This window comes from Apium graveolens, chromosome 4 (genome assembly GCF_009905375.1).
Source record: "Apium graveolens cultivar Ventura chromosome 4, ASM990537v1, whole genome shotgun sequence".
Taxonomy (NCBI): domain Eukaryota; kingdom Viridiplantae; phylum Streptophyta; class Magnoliopsida; order Apiales; family Apiaceae; genus Apium; species Apium graveolens.
Window position 1 is genome coordinate 64,364,756 of NC_133650.1, and position 19,663 is coordinate 64,384,418.

The following is a 19,663-nucleotide window of genomic DNA, read 5'->3' on the forward strand; positions in this document are numbered from 1 at the left end:
AAGTTCTTATTACATCTGAGCTAAGACATACTGTATAAGTGAGCTTAGATTCAAATCTACCACCACTAAATTGTAAAGTTTATTGGTCATGCATGCAATCAGGTATCCTTGAGCTCAAATCTAGAGCAGATGAAAACATGCACCTAGAATTAAAGAAGATCATCAATTACCTACCAAAGTACTAGTGGGGCACAAAAAATAAAATGTAAATGCTATACATTAATTCCCTACCATCTATATGTGTGATACTGCATTAAAATATGATGATACACCTATAGCTTGATTCATTAGCTACCTGGAATATTATAGGGTTGTAATAGATTTTCTTTGTCATGCATAATATATTTACTAGGGGAGGGAGGGACTCTACGACACGAGGGTCTAGATATAAAGATCATACAACAAGTTGGAATATTAGAAAAAAAAGAAATAAATAAATAAGCTGCAACTGAGATTCCTTAATGTGATGTGAAATCTATCATGATGAGTTGTCGTAAAAAACTAGATGAGAGTCCTCATAAAATTTATCTCGAGTTTTTTCTTGAAACCAACTCCATATGTCATCAATTACAGTAAATATCATACATGTCAACTTAATTTATCGATGTTTTGGTATATCCTATTTATCATACTTGATCCTTTGTAGTCATCCTCTATATCTGTTTACTAGTTTGTATGACCAGGGCATCAATAGAATTAATGATTGTGTATGAATTAACTTTTTCAAAAGAAATTAATAGAATTGTATGTTTCTTATGCTAGGGCCGATGCATTCAAGCGTCAAATTGAGAGGTTGGTAAATGAATTAAAAGAGAGCGAAAAAATACACAAACCAAGATAGAGAATATAGAAGAGCGAGCAGATGAACTCATACAGAGCTCGAATCAAATTAAGGAATCTTTATCATTGGTAGATCTTCGTACCAACAACTATTTAACCACAAATAGTAAAATCAATAAATCATTCCTCAAATTGTAGCTTCATATACTAACATACTCAACTACGGTCCCTCAAATGAACCTTCACAAAGTACAGAAAATTTGACATGTCCTAAACTTGCTCCAGATTGACATAGTTACCAAGAAATTAAAGTACTTTTTTCTTTTATTCCGATGTAGTGAAAAGTGCTAGTATTTGGTGATCATAATATATTCAAGAAGGCAATAACTTCATGTTCCATTTCTAAAATACAATAGAAAACTCCATATTGAAACCGAGCCAGATAAAAAGTCAAAAAGGGACTAGATGTAGAGCTAAAACATTTATATCCTCTTCTATAGAACAATTCACAACTTAGATATCTAGCTGAAATATCATAATTATCATATAAATCTTGCAACTAAGTTATCACGATAAATATAAATATGAAACTAATTTACCTGTTTTTAATTGCAGTTGTGAAAGCATTTCTTTTTTAAAGGCTTTCATTCTCAACTCCATTTCAATCCTGCATGCTTCTCGTTCAGTTTGGATGTGAGCCTCTGTTTCCTATTTTTGTAGTTCAAATTTTTCCTCGAATTCTGCACGAATTGCTACAACTGTTTCAGCTGATGTAGTTGGAACTTCATTATTTCTACCATATACCATACTTGGTGTGATACCATGTCCCAAGAAACATATTCTTCCATGTTTTTCTTCACCAAATTTATCAATAAATAAATGCTCTAGTTCTTCAGGAGTATCTTTGTTAGCTTCTTTCAATTCCTGTCTTGAAATCTCAAGCTCTTCCTATAATCAAACATTTTAAAGTAAAAACCCAAAGCATGTAAAAATGGCAGCAAAAAGAGATTATTATTAATGATATTACATTAATTATAAGTAGTATACTTACTATCATGCGCTGCGTAGTAATATCTTTTACACCTTTACGAGAGGCCATAAACATGCTAATGCAGTCAGTAGCCTCCCCCTTATTAGCCCGCTTCACTAGATAAAGATTAAAAACTCATATTGTATTAGTAGAAAATGCAATTAATATAGTTAAAAATGTAATGAATATTTTTGTAATACTACATATTTCTTTAGCACAGCCATTAGTTTTTTGCTGGTGTGATGCAAAAATTCTTCTTTGAATCGATTCTCTTTATTTTATTGTGCTTTTTCTGTAAAAAAAATTAAATATTAATTTGTTAAGCACATCAAACTCTTTGTACTTTGTATTAAAGTAAATTGCATTTAAAATTTACCTCCACATCTTCTCTCCCCCACTTGGATACCAGCACAGGCCATTGACTCTCAATGACACTAGCTGGACAATTAGCTAGTCTTTTTTCATCAGTTGTGTATGCATAATAACCATTTTTCTTAACACGACATTTCCAATCCCGCCACTAATCACCCATACTATCAATACAATGTTTTTTGGCTTCCATGGGCGCATTTGTGTTATTCTAAAATTACATTGATTGCTCTAAATTTCAATATATAAACATATATCTGAAATAAATTAATCTACTAGGGAATTATTATCATGCATAAATAATATCATATAAAACTTTGAGCAAATAACGAAAAAATTAATATCATCCCATACCTTTTCAATAATAGTCAAATCCATTTCAACCCAACATTCTGTAGTTAAAGGAAACGACATTCCATCTTTAACGAAAAATCCAAGTTGAGTTGTCAGTTTCTTATACTTACCCCCACAAGGCCAACCATTAGCATCAAAATTAATCAATAATTCTTTACACCCCAGTTACGTGTCTTTTTGGCTAGGCCTCTGCCTTTTCATTTCCCATTAACAGGAAGAATTTTGATTCAATGATGCATCACCAGTTGAAGAACCACCAATTCCTGAAGAAGCTTGCCTTGCCATTTGCAGCTCTACAATTTTTACAAACAATGACAATAATCAAGTACAGTTCTATTTAGAGAAAACATTTACAAGTAACAATCACAGTCAGCTTTCTAAGTATTTTTTATCATGCGCATATGCTAGACTACTTGCAAATTATGGAAGGGGGATTAACATACTAATAATCACTAACTTTAACTTTAAAACTTAATAGAAAATAAGTGAAATTAATAATCAAATTTATAACTAATAAAAGTTCAACAAGAAAATAAAGTGTCTCCAAATAATCCAATTAAAATATTATTCTTCCTCGTCAATTTGAGTGTTGTAATCCTCCTGATTTGCTGAATCAACTTCCATGCCTTCAATTCCCTCACGCACCCATGAATAATGTTATTCCCAAACAATCTAACAAAGAATTACAGAAGGGGGATTAAATGTAATTCTGGCTACCTTTTGGATTTTAAGAACTGTTCTACTTTGAATATATAATTGTGTTTGATTTAGCTAAAGTGCGGAATGAAAGTATTGAAGAAATCAAACATAAAATAATCAAATACAAGTATTTAAAAACTTTCCGGTGGATTAAACTTTTTCACCAGAGATATATATTAATATGAGAACTCGGTGATGCAATGTTTTTACACACAGCTACTTACAAGTTGAACTTACAAAGAACATAGAAATTCTTTACAGATATAGCTTTATCTATTTCTCTGGTAATTTCTTACTAACTTTGATATTGTTCTACTTGCTACCCTTGGTTTATATATCACCAAGTTATATGATAAAAAGACAAACAAATAAGACAAAATATTTATAGTCTAATTTCATGCTCCTTCATTTCTCTATCCAGTATCTTTGAATATCTTCAGTTTAGCATGAAAATGGAAATGATTCTTTGTTCTCTAAAACCTGTAAATAGGTTGCCACATTCCATTTGCATACAATCAACGCATATGACTGTCAAGTCACTATCAACTGCTTTTAAATTTGATCATCCGTTGAAATACTGTATGATCATCCGTTGAGACTTTAGTTGGATCATCCGTTGAGAGTCCGGTTGAACATCCGTTGAAGCTCTAGTTGATCATCCGTTGAAACCTTGTGGAACATCCGTTGAGAGCATATTCAAGGCATTTAGCTCTATTTCACTTATACAAGATTACAAGACATCTAATATTTACAATTAGCCAACCTATCTAGCATATCAATCTAGTAGTCAACATGACTTAAAACATTTTACAACATCTAGTTCTCTAAGGCATTTACAATATGCAAAAATGTGCTACTAAACTTATTAATACATAAGCTACCCTTTCAACGGATGTTAAAGTGATCATCCGTTGAAAGCTACAAAATCATTAAATTAAATCTACTAAGGTGTTTTGTTTAACTTACCATCAAGTACACAATATATTCCTAAAAATCTCCCCTAATTTATGTCTATAGGAATTATAGGTATAAATTAAGAGAAACTTGATGATATCAAAACACCCTATGAATACAGACTGATTTCTAGTAGATAAAATTAACAAGTGCTACAATTTATTGAAAATAATTTAGAGGAAGGTTTGCAGAGAATCTCACAAGCCATTTTCAAGGTGCTTCTCTAGACTGAGCAAATTTAACTCATTTCCTTGACTAAATGAACTTCTTTCTCAATTTCTCATTGTTTTCTTCAATCTGGTGTTGAAGTTAACTGTAGAATTCAGATTCATCTTCATTTGTCTGATCTAGCCTTTTTTGCATTTCCATGAGAGTTTTATTTCTTGAAATTTTAGCTAATCTTCTAATCTGAAGAATCTTCTGGTGCATTTTTCATCTTTGAACTCCATCAACTAGTAAGGCCTCAAATGCACTCTGTTTCCTGTGTATGGAATTGTTAGAACTCTTGGGAGTGCATTTGGTCCTCTCCAGCTATTCCTTATCTCCTCAATATTATTCAGTACCATCTTCTTGGAAATAATGTTTAACCCAAAGTTCTTCTTTATTGAGGAGAAATTTTTACCATAACATAATAGCCTTCATTAAGAATTCTGTGAAGAGGCCAAGTTAGCTCTCTTTCACCCTTGTACTTGAAGACCAATCTCTTCGGAAGATGTTTGTAGGCATCAATAGATCTTGCTTCTTCTAGCTCATCTAGATAGAGATTAATGTCTGAAAATTCTTTGATGTCACAAATAAAGAGTTGATCTCCCTTGTTGATAGTTAGTTTGGGTTTAACTAAGGCTTTGGATTCAAGCCTGATAGGCTTGACCTTTTTTATTGCTCTTTTCTTTGTTTTTCTTGGTTTAGTTTGGATTGGAATGTTTAAATCAGGAAGAGGTAGGCTTTCCCAATCTACAGGTTCATCTTTAGGTATTACGGGTTCGCCATGGAAAATTATGTCAGGATAAATCTTGAATTCAGACTGATCCATTGTGGACATGGTTGGTTGACTTGAAGTAGTAGATTAGATAGGCATGACCTCTTCTTTGTCTTCATTAAAATCCAGCTTCCTCCTTGGTTTGTATTTGTATCTTTGTTTCTTTGTCTGCTTGGTTCTTCTTTCTTATCTTCATTAACTGACTCAGCTATCACAGTAGACAATTCAGATTCTGTGGTTACAGGCTTCTTATCTTGGTTCTTGGCATATTAAGCAGCTTGCTTTTGTTGTTGTTTGAGCCTCATATTTTCTTCTTTCTTAGCGTCTGCAAACTGTGGATGTCCAGCCACCACACATATCAATTTTCCATTTCTGTAAAATTTAGCAATTCTTTTCTTCAAGACGGAGTCTCTAGGATCTTTGAAGAAAGTAATAGACCTACCAAGCAGCTTCTTCTCATCAGGCTTGGGGGTTTCATAAACTAGGTCCAATGGATTTTTGTCTAAATTCTTTGGATAGTTCCTCTTTGGTTGAAAAATAACATTGGCCTTTGGAGATTTTTTTGCTGAGAGTTGACCCATTTCCATGTTCCCTAAGCTCATGTCATTGGCTGGAATTAGTCTCAATTGAGAGAAATGAGAGAAGACTTTGTCTTACTTCTCAATTGGACCAAATTTCATCTCTAATTTCTCATCAAGCTTCTTCCATTTTTTTCCAACTCTAATTCAGTTGCTGCTATCTTGATCGAATCAATGCTGTCAAGGATTGGTGGCTTAGAGAAAGTAATTGTTGGAACAATCACTTTACTGACATGTATGTTGTGCATTTTCTCCCCCTCACTAACTGACTCCCCCCGATTAACTGGAATTATAGAATCTTTCTTCCCCTTTTTGTTAGGATCAAGTTGAGTAGAGTTTGAGGTTTGTGCAGCCACCAATTTCTGAAGAAGCATTGTCTATTGAGCTTGATGGAGTTGGATTTGAGTGATAGAGGTTTCTAGGGTCTTTAGCCTAGTGTCCAAAGAATCCACCTTTGTACTGAGATCAGAGTTTTTCCTGAGTTGCCAGTTGATATCTAACATTATAGTGGCAGTAAGCATATACTCCAATCTTTCAGAGAGGTCCTTTTTGACTTGTCCAATCTTTGTCTTGATCTTAGACACATCTTGATTTTGATTGAGAGATTGGATTTTATGCAATTGAAGAGACTCAAGGTGTGCTTGAAGAAGACTCTTGGTATTGGCATTTGTAGTAGCTTGAAGAGTTGTCTGAGTCTGATGAATTATGTTGAAGAGAGTTGATTTGAAGTGGTGCTCACTGCATTCTTTGCTAAACATCCATGATGGAGTGTTTGTATTTGAGCTAGGACCTGTTTCTCCCCTATGTCCATGAAATCTCCTTTATCATCCTCAACATCATCCCTAAAATTGTCTTCAGAACCACCAGTTGGATATTCAAAGTCATCACCAGCTGTGGAGGGCATGGCAGTAATTGCATCCTTGGCCCTTTGCATTGAAGCTGTTGTGTGCACCAAGTTGAGAATTCTCTCAGTAACCTCATTGTCCTGTTCATCCAAAGTTTGATAAGCTAGAACATGGTGAGTAAATTCCTCAGCTTTATAAGAAACAAAGTCTAAGACAGCTAGATAATCTTGCTGAAATAGCTGCTTCTTTTCACCCTCATTGACATCCCTTAAATCACTAACAATGGGCTTTTCCCATTCTTCAGTACCTGCTTTTCTCTTATGATCTCTTTTTTCTTGCATCAAGGGCTCCCCTTGGCTTCCCACCCTCACACCCTCACCTTCACCATCTAAGGTGGGACTCCACTCACTCACTTTTTCCAAGTTGGAAGAAATAGCTTGCATAGTTTCACTCTTTTCCTCTCCTTTTCCATGAGAGCAACTTAACCTCTCACTCTGTTCACTCCTTTCCCTCAATCCTAGGAGTGATTGTACAACTATAAAATCATCTGCACTTGTAAAAATAGTTGAGATTTCAAGTGGTGCAATGATAGTCAATGGATGAGAAATATCTGTCGAGGTAGTAGTTGAGAGTTTCAATGGATGACTGCTGTTAAGCACATCTGTCGAGATACAATCACTAGTCAACGGATGAACAATATCCGTCGAGATAATATAAATGATAGAGTTTAGAGTGGAAACTACTGTAGAATCTGTGGTGATTGATTTAAGATTTGGCATAGATTTCTCAGTAGAATCAGAAAAAAAGGAAAGTGAGCCAATAAATCATCTAAAAGATGATGCTCACTTGCTGTAGATTTTGGCTTCTCCATGAGAGTTAAAGATGGAGAATCAGGAATCGATGTGTGAATCATGTCCACATCCAAAGAATTTGTGGGTGAGTTTTGTGTGTGAGGTGCTTCTATTGTGAGAGATTTTGGCTGTGACTGCATATTTACAGGAGCCACATCAAACTGACTTTGAGAAGGTGCTATAACTGAGTCTTTGACTGCAGTATGCACTATGTGTGCACCCTCTGTATCCCCAAGTGTTTTGGATTTCTTCTTTCTTGTGTAAGTTTGAGGTGAGTCTGTGTCCCTAACCCTCTTGGCCTGTGCTCATGGTTGAGAGCTTGTTTCAGTAGTGACATCCTTTTGAGAAGATGAAACTAGTAATGAGCTTATATCCTTATTAAGCACTACAGTTTATTGGAAACTGCATTGTGGCTAGGCTTGGTTACACACACCTCTCCATCCTTATCCTTAGGGTTTCTTTTATGTTCACCCTGTCCCTCACCAGGCTCACTTCCCTCCACACTCCCCTCTTGGTTTTTAGTGGATTTTAAAACTAGTTTGATTTTGTTAGAGTGGTGCAATGATATTTATGGTAGATAAGTAGCAGGGATAGAAGTGTTTACCTCACTTACCTGAGGCTGCTCCATAATTGGCATGTAGATTAGGGGAACCTCCTTATGGTAATTAGCCCTGTTAAGATCAGCAATAACCCTTCTCTCTTGGATCCAACAATCTAACTTATTTGTTGGGTTCTCAATTGAGAGATTCTCATAAACAAAATTAGCTATCATCATAAAAAATCTAGCATAATAGATGTTCTTAGACCTCTTCTTAATATCTCCTAATTTACTCCCTAATTCATACATAACAGAGGTGCTGAAATTAAAATACTTATCACTAAGAAGTATATAAAGCATGTTTACAAGTGAATAAGTTACATCATCAAAATTGCTAACTTTTCCAGAAAACACTTTAAAAAAAGAGTCACATAGAAAGCTCCATTCTTTCCTAAAATCTAGTCTCCTAACCTCACCTAACTTGGTGGCAGTAAGAGTATGACCCATAGAAATAAGCATGTTACTCACATTAGTGTCTGTATGTAGAGCAAGAGTGTTATTTTCAGGCAATATAAAGCATTTTTCAACAGCATCACAGTTAATACAGTGTTCCTTACCTTTAAGAGTGGAGATAGTGGTTTTATCCTTGGAGTTGAACAGAGCAGTAGTCCAAACCTCCTCAACAACCACACAGTAGATGATTAGAGACTCAAGAATTGCATAACTCAGTTTGCAGCTTTGAATGAAGTCCATCATTTTGTGATAGTCTTCAGATGCAGTAATTTGCTTGTTCACCAAAGCTACGAAGTTGTTCTTTTCATAGACATACCAAGTTTGAGACATGATTTTGACTACAGGTGCCATTGTTGTGATTGAAAGTAGTTCTAGAAAGGGGGTTTTGCTTTGGAGACAAAGAGAGTTAAAGAAATTGCTTGAGAAAGATAAAAGTAAAACTGAAAATGAAATAGGCTTTTATACTTTCTCAGAAATAAACTGTCAAAAATTAAAAAGTAAAATAAAGTAACCAATCAAATTAGCCCAAAATAGCCGTTTAAAAATAAAGAAAACTATCAATATTCTAATGATTATCCATCAAAGTATACTTACAGGCTGTAAGTAAATTCGACGGATAATGCCTAGAATTAACGGCTAAGAGTGAGAGCAATTCGACGGATAAGGATTAAAAGTACCTAGAGTAATATTTCATATTTCAACGGATGATGCCATGAAATTTAACGAATATTCATTTTCAACAGATAATGAACATCCGTCGAGATGTAAATTCTGACTTAGCCAAAATTTCATCTTTTATAAGAAACATCAAATTTTATTCTAGCTGCATTTAAATTTACTTAGATATCAAAACAAATTAAGAATATTTAAGCATACCTAACTCACTTATCAACCTAGTAAAGGTGGATTCATCAAGTGGCTTGGTGAAGATGTCTACAAGTTGCTTCTCACTTGGAACAAAATGAAGTTCCACAGTACCATTCATCACATGCTCTCTAATGAAGTAGTACTTGATGTCAATGTGCTTGGTCCTTGAATGATGTACTAGATTTTCAGTAATTACAATGACACTTGTATTATCACAGAAAATAGGAATCTTATTCACCTGTATACCATATTCCAATAATTGATTTTTCATCCATAAAATACGTGCACAACAACTACCACTAGCAATATATTCAGCCTCAGCTGTAGAAGTAGAGACTGACTTTTGCTTTTTACTGAACCAGGATACTAGTTTATTTCCTAGAAATTGATAGGTTCCTGTAGTACTTTTCCTATCAATTTTACAACCTGCATAATCTGCATCTGAGTGACCAATTAGATTAAAATCAGAATCTCTAGGATACCAAATGCCAAGTTTTGGTGTTCCTTTGAGATATCTGAAAATTCTCTTAATAGCTACAAAATAAGATTCTTTAGGATCAGCCTGAAATCTAGCACAAAGACAAGTAGCAAATATTATATCTGGTCTAATAGCTATTAAATATAAAAGTGAGCCAACTATACCTCTATAGCTTAAAATATCCACAAACTTTTCAATAGTGTTTAATTCAAGTTTAGTTGCAGTAGCCATGGGAGTTTTTACAGATATGCAATCCATTAAGTCAAACTTCATTAAAAGGTCATAAATAAATTTGGTTTGACTAATGAATATTCTATCACTAACTTGCTTAACTTGTAAACCAAGAAAGTAAGTTAGTTCTCCCATCATGCTCATTTTATATTTACTTTACTTCAATTTGGCAAACGTTTTACAAAGTTTCTCATCTGTATATCCAAATATAATATCATCTACATAAATTTGAACAAGTATACTAGAGCCATTAACATATCTATAGAATAAGGTTTTATCAACAGTACCTCTTGTGAAATGATTTTCTAAGAGAAACTTTGACAAAGTGTCATACCAGGCTCTAGGTGCTTGCTTTAGTCCATGAAGTGCTTTCAAAAGATAGTAGACATATTCTGAAAAATTGGGGTCTTCAAAACCAGGAGGCTGACTAACATAAACTTCCTCCTCCAATTCTCCATTCAGAAATGCACTTTTAACATCCATTTGATTGACTTTGAAATTGGCATGGGCTGCATAGGCTAGAAAAATTCTGATAGATTCAAGTCTTGCAACATGAGCACATGTCTCATCAAAATATATTCCTTCTTGTTGACAGTAGCCCTTAACAACCAATCTAGCTTTGTTCCTGACTACTATGCCATTTTTATCCATCTTGTTTCTGACTACCCACTTGGTGTCAATAGGATTCTTTCCTTTAGGATTGGGTACTAGCTTCCAACTTTATTCCTTTCAAATTGGTTTAGCTCCTCCTGCATAGCTAAAACCCAATCAGGATCCAACAGAGCTTCTTCTACCTTTTTAGGTTCTTCCTGAGACAGAAAGCTGCTATATAGACATTCTTCTTGAGTTGTTTTCCTTGTTTGCACACTTGAAGATGCATCACCAATAATTAGCTCAAATGGGTGATCTTTATTCCATTTTCTCTGTTTGGGTAGATTAGCTCTAGACGAAGAGGCCTCATAGTTGTCTTGATGTGTGACTGAGTTTTGATTAGAAGGAACTCCCCCTGAGTTTGTGGATATTTGACTTGAAGTTGGGGTTCTTTTTGATTGTGATCTATATTGGCTTTCAACTCCTATTGATGGCTCAACGGATGTTGATCTTTTCCTTTCAACGGATGATGCAGACTGTCTTTCAATGAATGATGCACTTAGTCTTTCGACGGATGTTGAATTATGTGCTTCATTAGTTGTAGATTTTTCTGCACTGTCCTTAGATATTGTTTCTTGATCACTTTTATCATCACTATCATCATAAATCATCTCAACATTATTAAATTTGAGGCTTTCATGGAAATCTCCATGTTACGGTCCTTCAATCTTTTTATCATCAAACACAACATGTACAGATTCTATAACAATGTTGGTTCTGAGATTGTAGACTTTCTATGCTTTTCCAACTACATATCCAACAAAAATTCCTTCAGTTGCTTTGGCATCAAACTTTCCATGCTGATCAGTTTGAATTCTTAAGATAAAGCATTTGCATCCAAAGACATGATGAAACTTTAATGTTGGCTTCCTGTTCTTGAACAACTGGTAGGGTATCATGCACTTTGCTTGATTAACGAAAGAAATATTCAGAGTGTAGAATGCAATATTTACAGCTTCTGCCCAAAAGTATGTTGGTAACTTTGATTCTTCTAGCATTCTTCTTGTAGCTTCAATTAGATATCTATTCTTTCTTTCCACCACTCCATTTTGTTGTGGGGTTCTTACTGCAGAAAACTCATGCAAGATCCCATTCTCTTCACAAAACAATCTCATCACATAATTCTTGAACTCAGTTCCATTGTCACTCCTAATTCTTCTAACTTTGAAATTATGATAATTGTTGACTTGCCTTACGTGAATGATGATGATTTCACTAGCTTCATCTTTGGATTTGAGAAAATATGTCCAAGCGAACTTTGAGAAATCATCCACAATTACTAGGAAGTATCTTTTCTTTCAGATGGACAACACATTGACTGGTCCAAATATATCCATGTGTAGTAGTTGTAAAGGTTCTTCAATTGTTGAATTAAACTTCTTTCTGAATGATGCTTTGATATGTTTTCCTTTCTGACAGGCATCATCCATCCTTTGAGAATTCCACTTGAGGAATACCTCTTACCAAATCTTTCCCGACTAGTTCATTCATAGTCTTAAAGTTAAGATGGGACAGCTACTTGTGCCTAGCCAACTTTTATCTTGACTAGCCTTGCTGAAGAGACAAGTGACAGATTCTGCATTTGATGAGTTGAAGTCATCTAGATACACATTTCCTTTTCTCACTCCAGTGAGAACCACTTTATTGTTTTTCTTGTTGGTCACAACACGGGCTTCAGAATTAAATGTTACTGAGTTGTCCTTATCACAAAATTAGCTGATACTCAACAAATTATGCTTGTGTCCATCCACTAGGGCAACTTCCTCAATGATGACATTTTCTTTAGAAATCAAGCCATATCCCACAGTATAACCCTTGTCATATCCAAAAGTGATACTTGGGCCAACTCTCTCCTTGAACCCAGTGAGCAGGGTAGAATCTCCAGTCATGTGCCTTGAGAACCCACTATCTAAATACCAAAGTTTCTTTTTGTTTCCCTGTACACAACAAAACTAAATCAAGTTGATTTTGGTACCCAAGTTTCCTTGGGTCCTGTTTTGTTAGCCTTTTTCTTAGGTTTCTTAGGATTGTCCTCATTTGACTTAGGTATCTGAGATTCATCCTTAGTTAATTGAGTAGATCCTTTAAAACCATTCATCATTACAGAATTATCATGCACAGGTTGGTTAACATTGAAAGGCATATTTTGTGCAAACATGTTATTCCAGTAAGGCATGCTAAATGGCATTTGTGGCATACTGAATGCAGCATAGTAAGGATTTTGAGCAAATGGCATATTAGAAAATTGTGCATTCAAATTATGTGCAGGCATAACATTCACAGGCATTGTAGGTATGTTAGGAAATAAAGAAGGTGCATACATGGGTGCAGGTGTAGCAAGTTTGTAATTAGAAGACAAATGATTAACACTACCACATTTCACACAGATATTTCTAGGTGCATATTTATCAGGTGTGTAGTTGTTATGTTTGTTAATTCCTACTATTCTATTCGTATTGTTTTTCCTTTTTGATTCTGCTTTAAATTCTATTTTCTCCAATCTTTCATTCAAATGCTTGATTGACAGATGCCCTACATTGACTCTCTTGTTCTTTTCTTACTTGACTTGTTTCTCCTGGAACAAAGTTCTTGGAAACTGATCCATATTTCTTATTTAACTTAGTTATCTGGGATTTGCTATCTGGCTTTCTTTCACTCAACGAATGTGGTTCCTTTTCTTTCGATGGATAATTCTTTTGATCATTCGACGGATCCATCAAATCCACATCCGTTGAAAGTCCTTCTTCCAAGTTGGGATTCAGTTTCTCTTTGCTCTTTTTCCAGGATTCATCATAGAAGGATTCTATACCTTGAACTTTAGTAATTTGAGCATGGACATCTCTAGATAATTTCCATGTCTTAATTACATATAACTTAAATCAAGAGTTGCATCTTGTTTTCCCTTACCTTCTCAGTTCATTCACATATAACTTGAATTGTATCCCAGATCTCTTTAGCAGTTTTGCAGTTTATGATGTTGTCAAACATGTGACCATCAACGCCATTAAACAAAATGTTCATGGCCTTCTTATCCTTATGAAATTGTTCAATGTCTGGATCAGACCACTTTGCTCTCGGTTTTGGGATGTATGGCTCATTTCCTGTAGTACCTCTCATAGGGACATGAGGACCTTTCTCAATACAATCCACATATTCTTCATTTTGAGAGAGGAGATGCAGGTGCATTTTCACCTTCCAGTGGTGATAGTTGTCTTTGTTCAGAAATGAAATTTTTACTCCAACATCTTTTCTGCTCATCTTGTTAGTTGTTGTGATCTTTTAACTCTTTTTTCTTTAAGAGCTTGCCAAAATACCAATTGTTATTCCCAAACAATCTAACAAAGAATTACAGAAGGGGGATGAATGTAATTTTGGCTACTTTTTGGATTTTAAGAACAGTTCTACTTTGAATATATAACTGTGTTTGATTTAGCTAAAGTGACGAATGAAAGTATTGAAGAAATCAAACAACTTTCCGGTGGATTGAACTTTTCCACCAGAGATATATATTAATATGAGAACTTTGTGATGCAATGTTTTTATATACAGCTGCTTACAAGTTGAACTAACAAAGAATGGAGAAATTCTTTGCAGATATAACTTTATCTATTTCTATGGTAATTGCTTACTAACTTCGATATTGTTCTACTTGCTACCATTGGTTTATATATCACCAAGTTACATGATAAAAAGATAAACAAATAAGAAAAAATGAATCTAGTCTAATTTTATGCTCCTTCAATTCTATATCGAGCATCTTTGAATATCTTCAGTTTAGCATGGAAATGGAAATGCTTCTTTATTCTCTAAAACCTATAAATAGGCTGCCACATTCCATTTGCATACAATCAACGCATATGACTGTCAAGTCACTATCAAGTACCTTTGAATTTGATCATCCGTTGAAACTCTTTGGGATCATCCGTTGAGACTTTAGTTGGATCATCCGTTGAGAGTCTGGTTGAACATTCGTTTAAGCTCTACTTAATCATCCGGTGAAACCATGTGTATCTTCGGTTGAGAGCATCTTCAAGGAAGTTAGCTCTATTTAACTTATACAAGATTACAAGGCATCTAATATTTACAATTAGCCAACCTATCTTGCATATCAATCTAGTAATCAACATGACTTAAAACATTATACAATATCTAGTTCTTTAATGCATTTACAATATGCAGAAATGTGATACTAAACTTATTAATGCATAAACTACCCTTTCAACGGATGTTAAAGTGATCATCCATTGAAAGCTACAAAATTACTAAATTAAATCTACTAAGGTGTTTTGTTTAATTTATCATCAAGTACACAACATATTCCTAACAAATAATCAACGTCTGCAACATTTTTATCGAAATCTTGTACATTAAATGGCTGAATTTGAGTTATACGGGTTGTTTTTGTAGACTCTTCGTTAGTATAATTATCAAAGTTGTCTCTCCCTGTCATTCTCATAACAACACTACAGTCGGTGTCTATAGGATCTTGAATAAACCATACTTGCTCAGCCTGAGTAGCTAAAACAAAAGGTTCATCATTGATCTGAATTTCTTTGTACATCATGTTCTTATGATTCACCAATATGAACTTAAATGGATCCTTCATTACACCAGTGTGCTGGTCCACCCAATTACATTTAAATAATGTATATTTCAGCGAATTACTATATCGTATCTCTATAATATCATTCAATTTTCCATAAAAATTCATGTCACCGGTGACTGGATTATTATCTTTACGACTAGCAAAGCTTGTGACACTTGCACTAAGCATAACACCACTATTTTGACTATTTCTACGTGCATCAACCTCTTTAATTCTGTAAGGAAAACCATTTATTAAGTATCCCTTAAACCTCCTGGCATCCATGTGAGGTCCCAAGGATAAGACTTTCACATCATCTGGAATTACATCCTTTGTGGTGCACACCTTAAAAAATTGAATACAGAGTGTAAGTTTGTTAAATAGCTTGATATTATTCATGAATAATCATGAGAAATTTACTTACATAATCTTTGATCCAAGTATCAAAATTCTGATTATGCTCCGTCTGTATTCGATGTGCCTGACTACGAGGAAGTGTCCTCTTTAGGATAGATAAATGCATTCTATAAATTAAAAGAATCAGCTAACATAATTCATATAAAAGATAGATAAACATATATTTTATCAGATTCTTCAACTTACTCTAAATAAGGCTCTGTTGCTTGTGTGTTGAATAATATATATCTTTGTGCTTGCATTCTGGTGACATAGTCAAGGGTGAAGTCTACATCTTTACCCATACAACGACCAGTAATTTTGCCCCCATCATCATTCTGCACAGAACGATTCAGTTTTGTCTCCATGTCTTCCAGATATCAAGAACAAAAGCTCATGAATTCTTCTACAATATATCCATTAGCAGTTCATGCCTCGGGATGAGTACGATTGCTTACATAAAGTTTTAATGTGAGCAAATACCTTTCAACTGGATACATCCAATGGAAAAGTACAATACTACATAGTATTGCTTCATCTGCTAGATGTACCGAAAGGTGTTCCATGACATCAAAAAATGAAGGTGGGAATATCTTTTTGAGTTGATAGAGTGTAAAAGGTATACAACCTTGTAATTCTTCCAGGTCTGCTAATGTATTAGTTTTTTTAGCATAATTGTCTGAAAAAAATTTCCAATTCAATCAACATTTTAACCACATCAGGTAGTAATGTTTTTCGAGCTGCCATAGGAAGGAGCTGCTGGAGCAAAATGTGGTTGTCATGACTCTTCAATCCCCATATATATTTCTTTTTTAAAGTCACACACCATGAAATATTAGAAGAATATCCATCTGGTACTTTGACTTGCTTTAATACCTTAAGAAATATCTCTTTTTGCTTTTTACTCATTGTAAATTGGGTTGGAGGCAAAAAACTTTTTCGAGATCCTCTAGGTTGTGGTGCAATGGTGTGCGGATATTACCTAGAACTCAAATTACCCTTTGATTATAATGTGTTAACAAATTGTCACATACATTCTTCTCAATAAGCATAACATCAAGAACATGACGAACAAGATTGTGTTTCCAATAAGGTAATTCAAAAAAATGCTTTGATTCTTCCAATTGTGAGGCAGTTTGGAAATCTTTCTTTTCTCGACTCTTGCTTGTTGCTTTTCCCTTTGTTCCCTGGTTCTTTTCCCAAGTGCATCTTGTACTTTGTACTTAGTTTCAATATTCTCCACTTGTTGTAATATTTCAGCACCTGAGAGTAGCTTTAGTTTGGATCTGACTTCACGTGCACCATTAAATGCTTTTTTGTCCTTCCGAAAGTTTTGGTTATTAGGTAAAAATCTCATGTGTCCAATATAGCACCATTTGCGACCATTTTTCAACCAGTGGGCTTGTGGTCTCTTGTTACATATCGGACATGCATACTCACCGTTTGTACTCCATCCAGACAAGTTTGCATATCCTGGAAAATCATTTATCGTCCAAATTAAAGAAGCTCGCAGTGTAAACATCTCATTTTTTCAAGCATCATAAGTTTGAACACCGTTTTCCCTAATTCTTTTAACTCCTCGATCAAAGGTTGAAGATAAACATCAATTTTATTACCAGGTTCCTTGGGGCCTTGGGTGAGCACAGATAAAATGAAATTATCTTGTTTCATACACAACCAAGGTGGTAGATTGTATGGAATGACTATAACAGGCCATGTACTATGAGATATTGATATGCTTCTGAATGGATTAAATCCATCTGCTGCTAATCCTAGCCTTAAATTATGAGCACCACTTGCAAAATATGGATATATATCATCAAAGTATTTCCATGCATGAGAATCAGTAGGGTGCCTAAAAACACCATCATCCACTCTGTTCTCAGCATGCAATCGCATGAGATCGGCTGTTATGGAAGACCAAAATTTTCTTTGCAATCATGGTTTAAGAAGAAAATACCACATCTTTATTCCAACTGTTTGATTGCCCTTTTTTCCATCATCTAATTTCTTATATCTTGATGCACCACAAATATTACATTCATCCAGCTTCTCATTTTCATTGCGATACAACATACAGTGATTAATACATACATCCCAGGTCTGGTAACTAAATCCTAACTCTCTGTTCATGCTAAATGCCTCATTAAAGGAACATGGTATCTTGCAAGATTTTGGCATAACCCTCCTTAACAGCTTTAATAACCTATTGATAGAAGTATTTGACCATCTAGAAATGGCTTTCAAGTGCATAAGCTCAACAACAAAGTCCAATAATATAAACTCCTCACATCCTTTCCACAATTATGTTTCAGCAGCTTTTAAAAGTTTTAAGAACTTAGTTATCGATTAATCTAACTGTACCACCTCATGAATCTCAGGTTGTCTTTCGCCCATGTTTGGAATGTCAAAACCTTCATATACCATTCTTCTAATATTGTCACTTTCATCCATTCGAATGTATTCATCTTCAGATATATTATTATAAACATGTGATGTGCGCGCATTCATGTATTCTTCTCCGTGAGAGTTCCAATTTTTGTACCATTTCTTATATCCAACTAAAATACAGTGTGTATTGACAATATCCCTATCTTGATAATAGTGATTAGAACAATCTCAACAAGGACAAAATATTAACCTATATATACACAAAATATCAAGCATATACATACAAAAAAAAATCAAAAAAAATAAATAGATCTTAGACATGAACAATTAATCACATATATAATACCCATAAGTAGACATTACACATATAATACACCCCATGTATATACATAATTCCAAATCAAGTATGTTTACATACATACATAGATACACTTAAACAGATGCACATATATAAATCAGAGATAGAGAGAAAAGAATCAATCAGAGGGAAAGACAAAATCGCACCCGGTATGGGTCTATAGAAATGATTCTTCCGTGACTGAAATGGTTGCTCTGGAGTAAAACTTTAGGGAAACTAAAATAAAATGAATAAAATAAAATGAAATGGAAATGGGGAAAATAAAAACTGGGAGGATCAGGGGAGGGGGAAATAAAAATATTTCACGGTTATTAAAAGTGAGTTAGTGGGAGAAACTAATATAACCTATGGGAAAATAGTATCATGTCGTATATACTGAACTTTATATATGACAGATACATTAGAAGCGACATATATATTACATCATATACGATGACTCCCATCTTGTGTCGTATCCAAATTTGGCGGGAAAATAAAAAAGTGGGAAAATATTGGCGGTACCATTTTATATAGCGAAAAAGTACAACGTGTCGTATATAGTTTTTATATTTACGACGAAATAGATGACGTGTCATATATAATATTATATATGACGGAACCATACTTACCGACGTATAAAGTCGTCGCATAAAACTATTTTTTTAGCCGAACATGAAGAACGCTGCAACACTAATTTCTACCCGCCCACCTTATATTTAGGGTTTGAACAGACCTGCAGCTGTCTATATTTATGTGCCGCCATCTAGATGTTACCTTATTTTCAAGAGGTGCATTCATCTATGTATACCAGCCAATATATACCATCCCATTTAGCCGTGTATTGTATTTTGCACAACCACCTTGAAAAGGTAAATATCCAGAAGTTTTGACATCAAGGGAAAAACTTTGAATGTTTATGATTATCACTTTCTCGTGATTCTGTTGTTATTTTCTTGTTTCTATCTTTTCTCCAGATATTAATATTTATTACTACCACCTGCTGTTAAGTTGTTGTATATACATATTCTTATACTTCTAGAGAGTTTGACTTCTAACATTAGAGTTGTTCCAACAGTGACCCCCGGTATGAGAATCTCTACTATATATAATAAACCAACTTAGTAATAAGATTAGTGAGATATTTTACTCTCGTGAAATGACTGATTTTCCCGTATGGCTATTATATTTTAAAAATATGTTTTTAGTTGGAATCGAACATGAGTATACTCATTCACCA

General features: G+C 34.4%; 1 protein-coding gene across 1 annotated transcript; it reads right to left on the reverse strand.

The window, feature by feature from the left end:
- Window positions 1–2,330: 2,330 nt before the first annotated feature.
- LOC141718588 (uncharacterized) lies at window positions 2,331–17,597 on the reverse strand. The gene is made up of 6 exons (XM_074520967.1): window positions 17,315–17,597; window positions 16,962–17,171; window positions 16,182–16,377; window positions 15,727–15,826; window positions 15,027–15,647; window positions 2,331–2,390 (listed from the first exon to the last, which is right to left on the reverse strand). The coding sequence occupies exons 1-6, from the start codon at window positions 17,595–17,597 to the stop codon at window positions 2,331–2,333; spliced, it is 1,470 nt and encodes a 489-aa protein (XP_074377068.1).
- Window positions 17,598–19,663: the final 2,066 nt, after the last annotated feature.

Excerpts from the sequence above, each read along its gene's own strand:
- LOC141718588 (XM_074520967.1), bottom strand. The coding sequence starts at position 17,597 with ATGCGATTGCATGCTGAGAACAGAGTGGATGATGGTGTTTTTAGGCAC. Across the intron at positions 16,378-16,961 it reads CAAACTAAAGCTACTCTCAG|ACAATTATGCTAAAAAAACT; the intron begins GTGCTGAAATAT and ends AATTTTTTTCAG. Across the intron at positions 2,391-15,026 it reads ATTTGTTAGGAATATGTTGT|AATAACACAAATGCGCCCAT; the intron begins GTACTTGATGAT and ends ATGTAATTTTAG.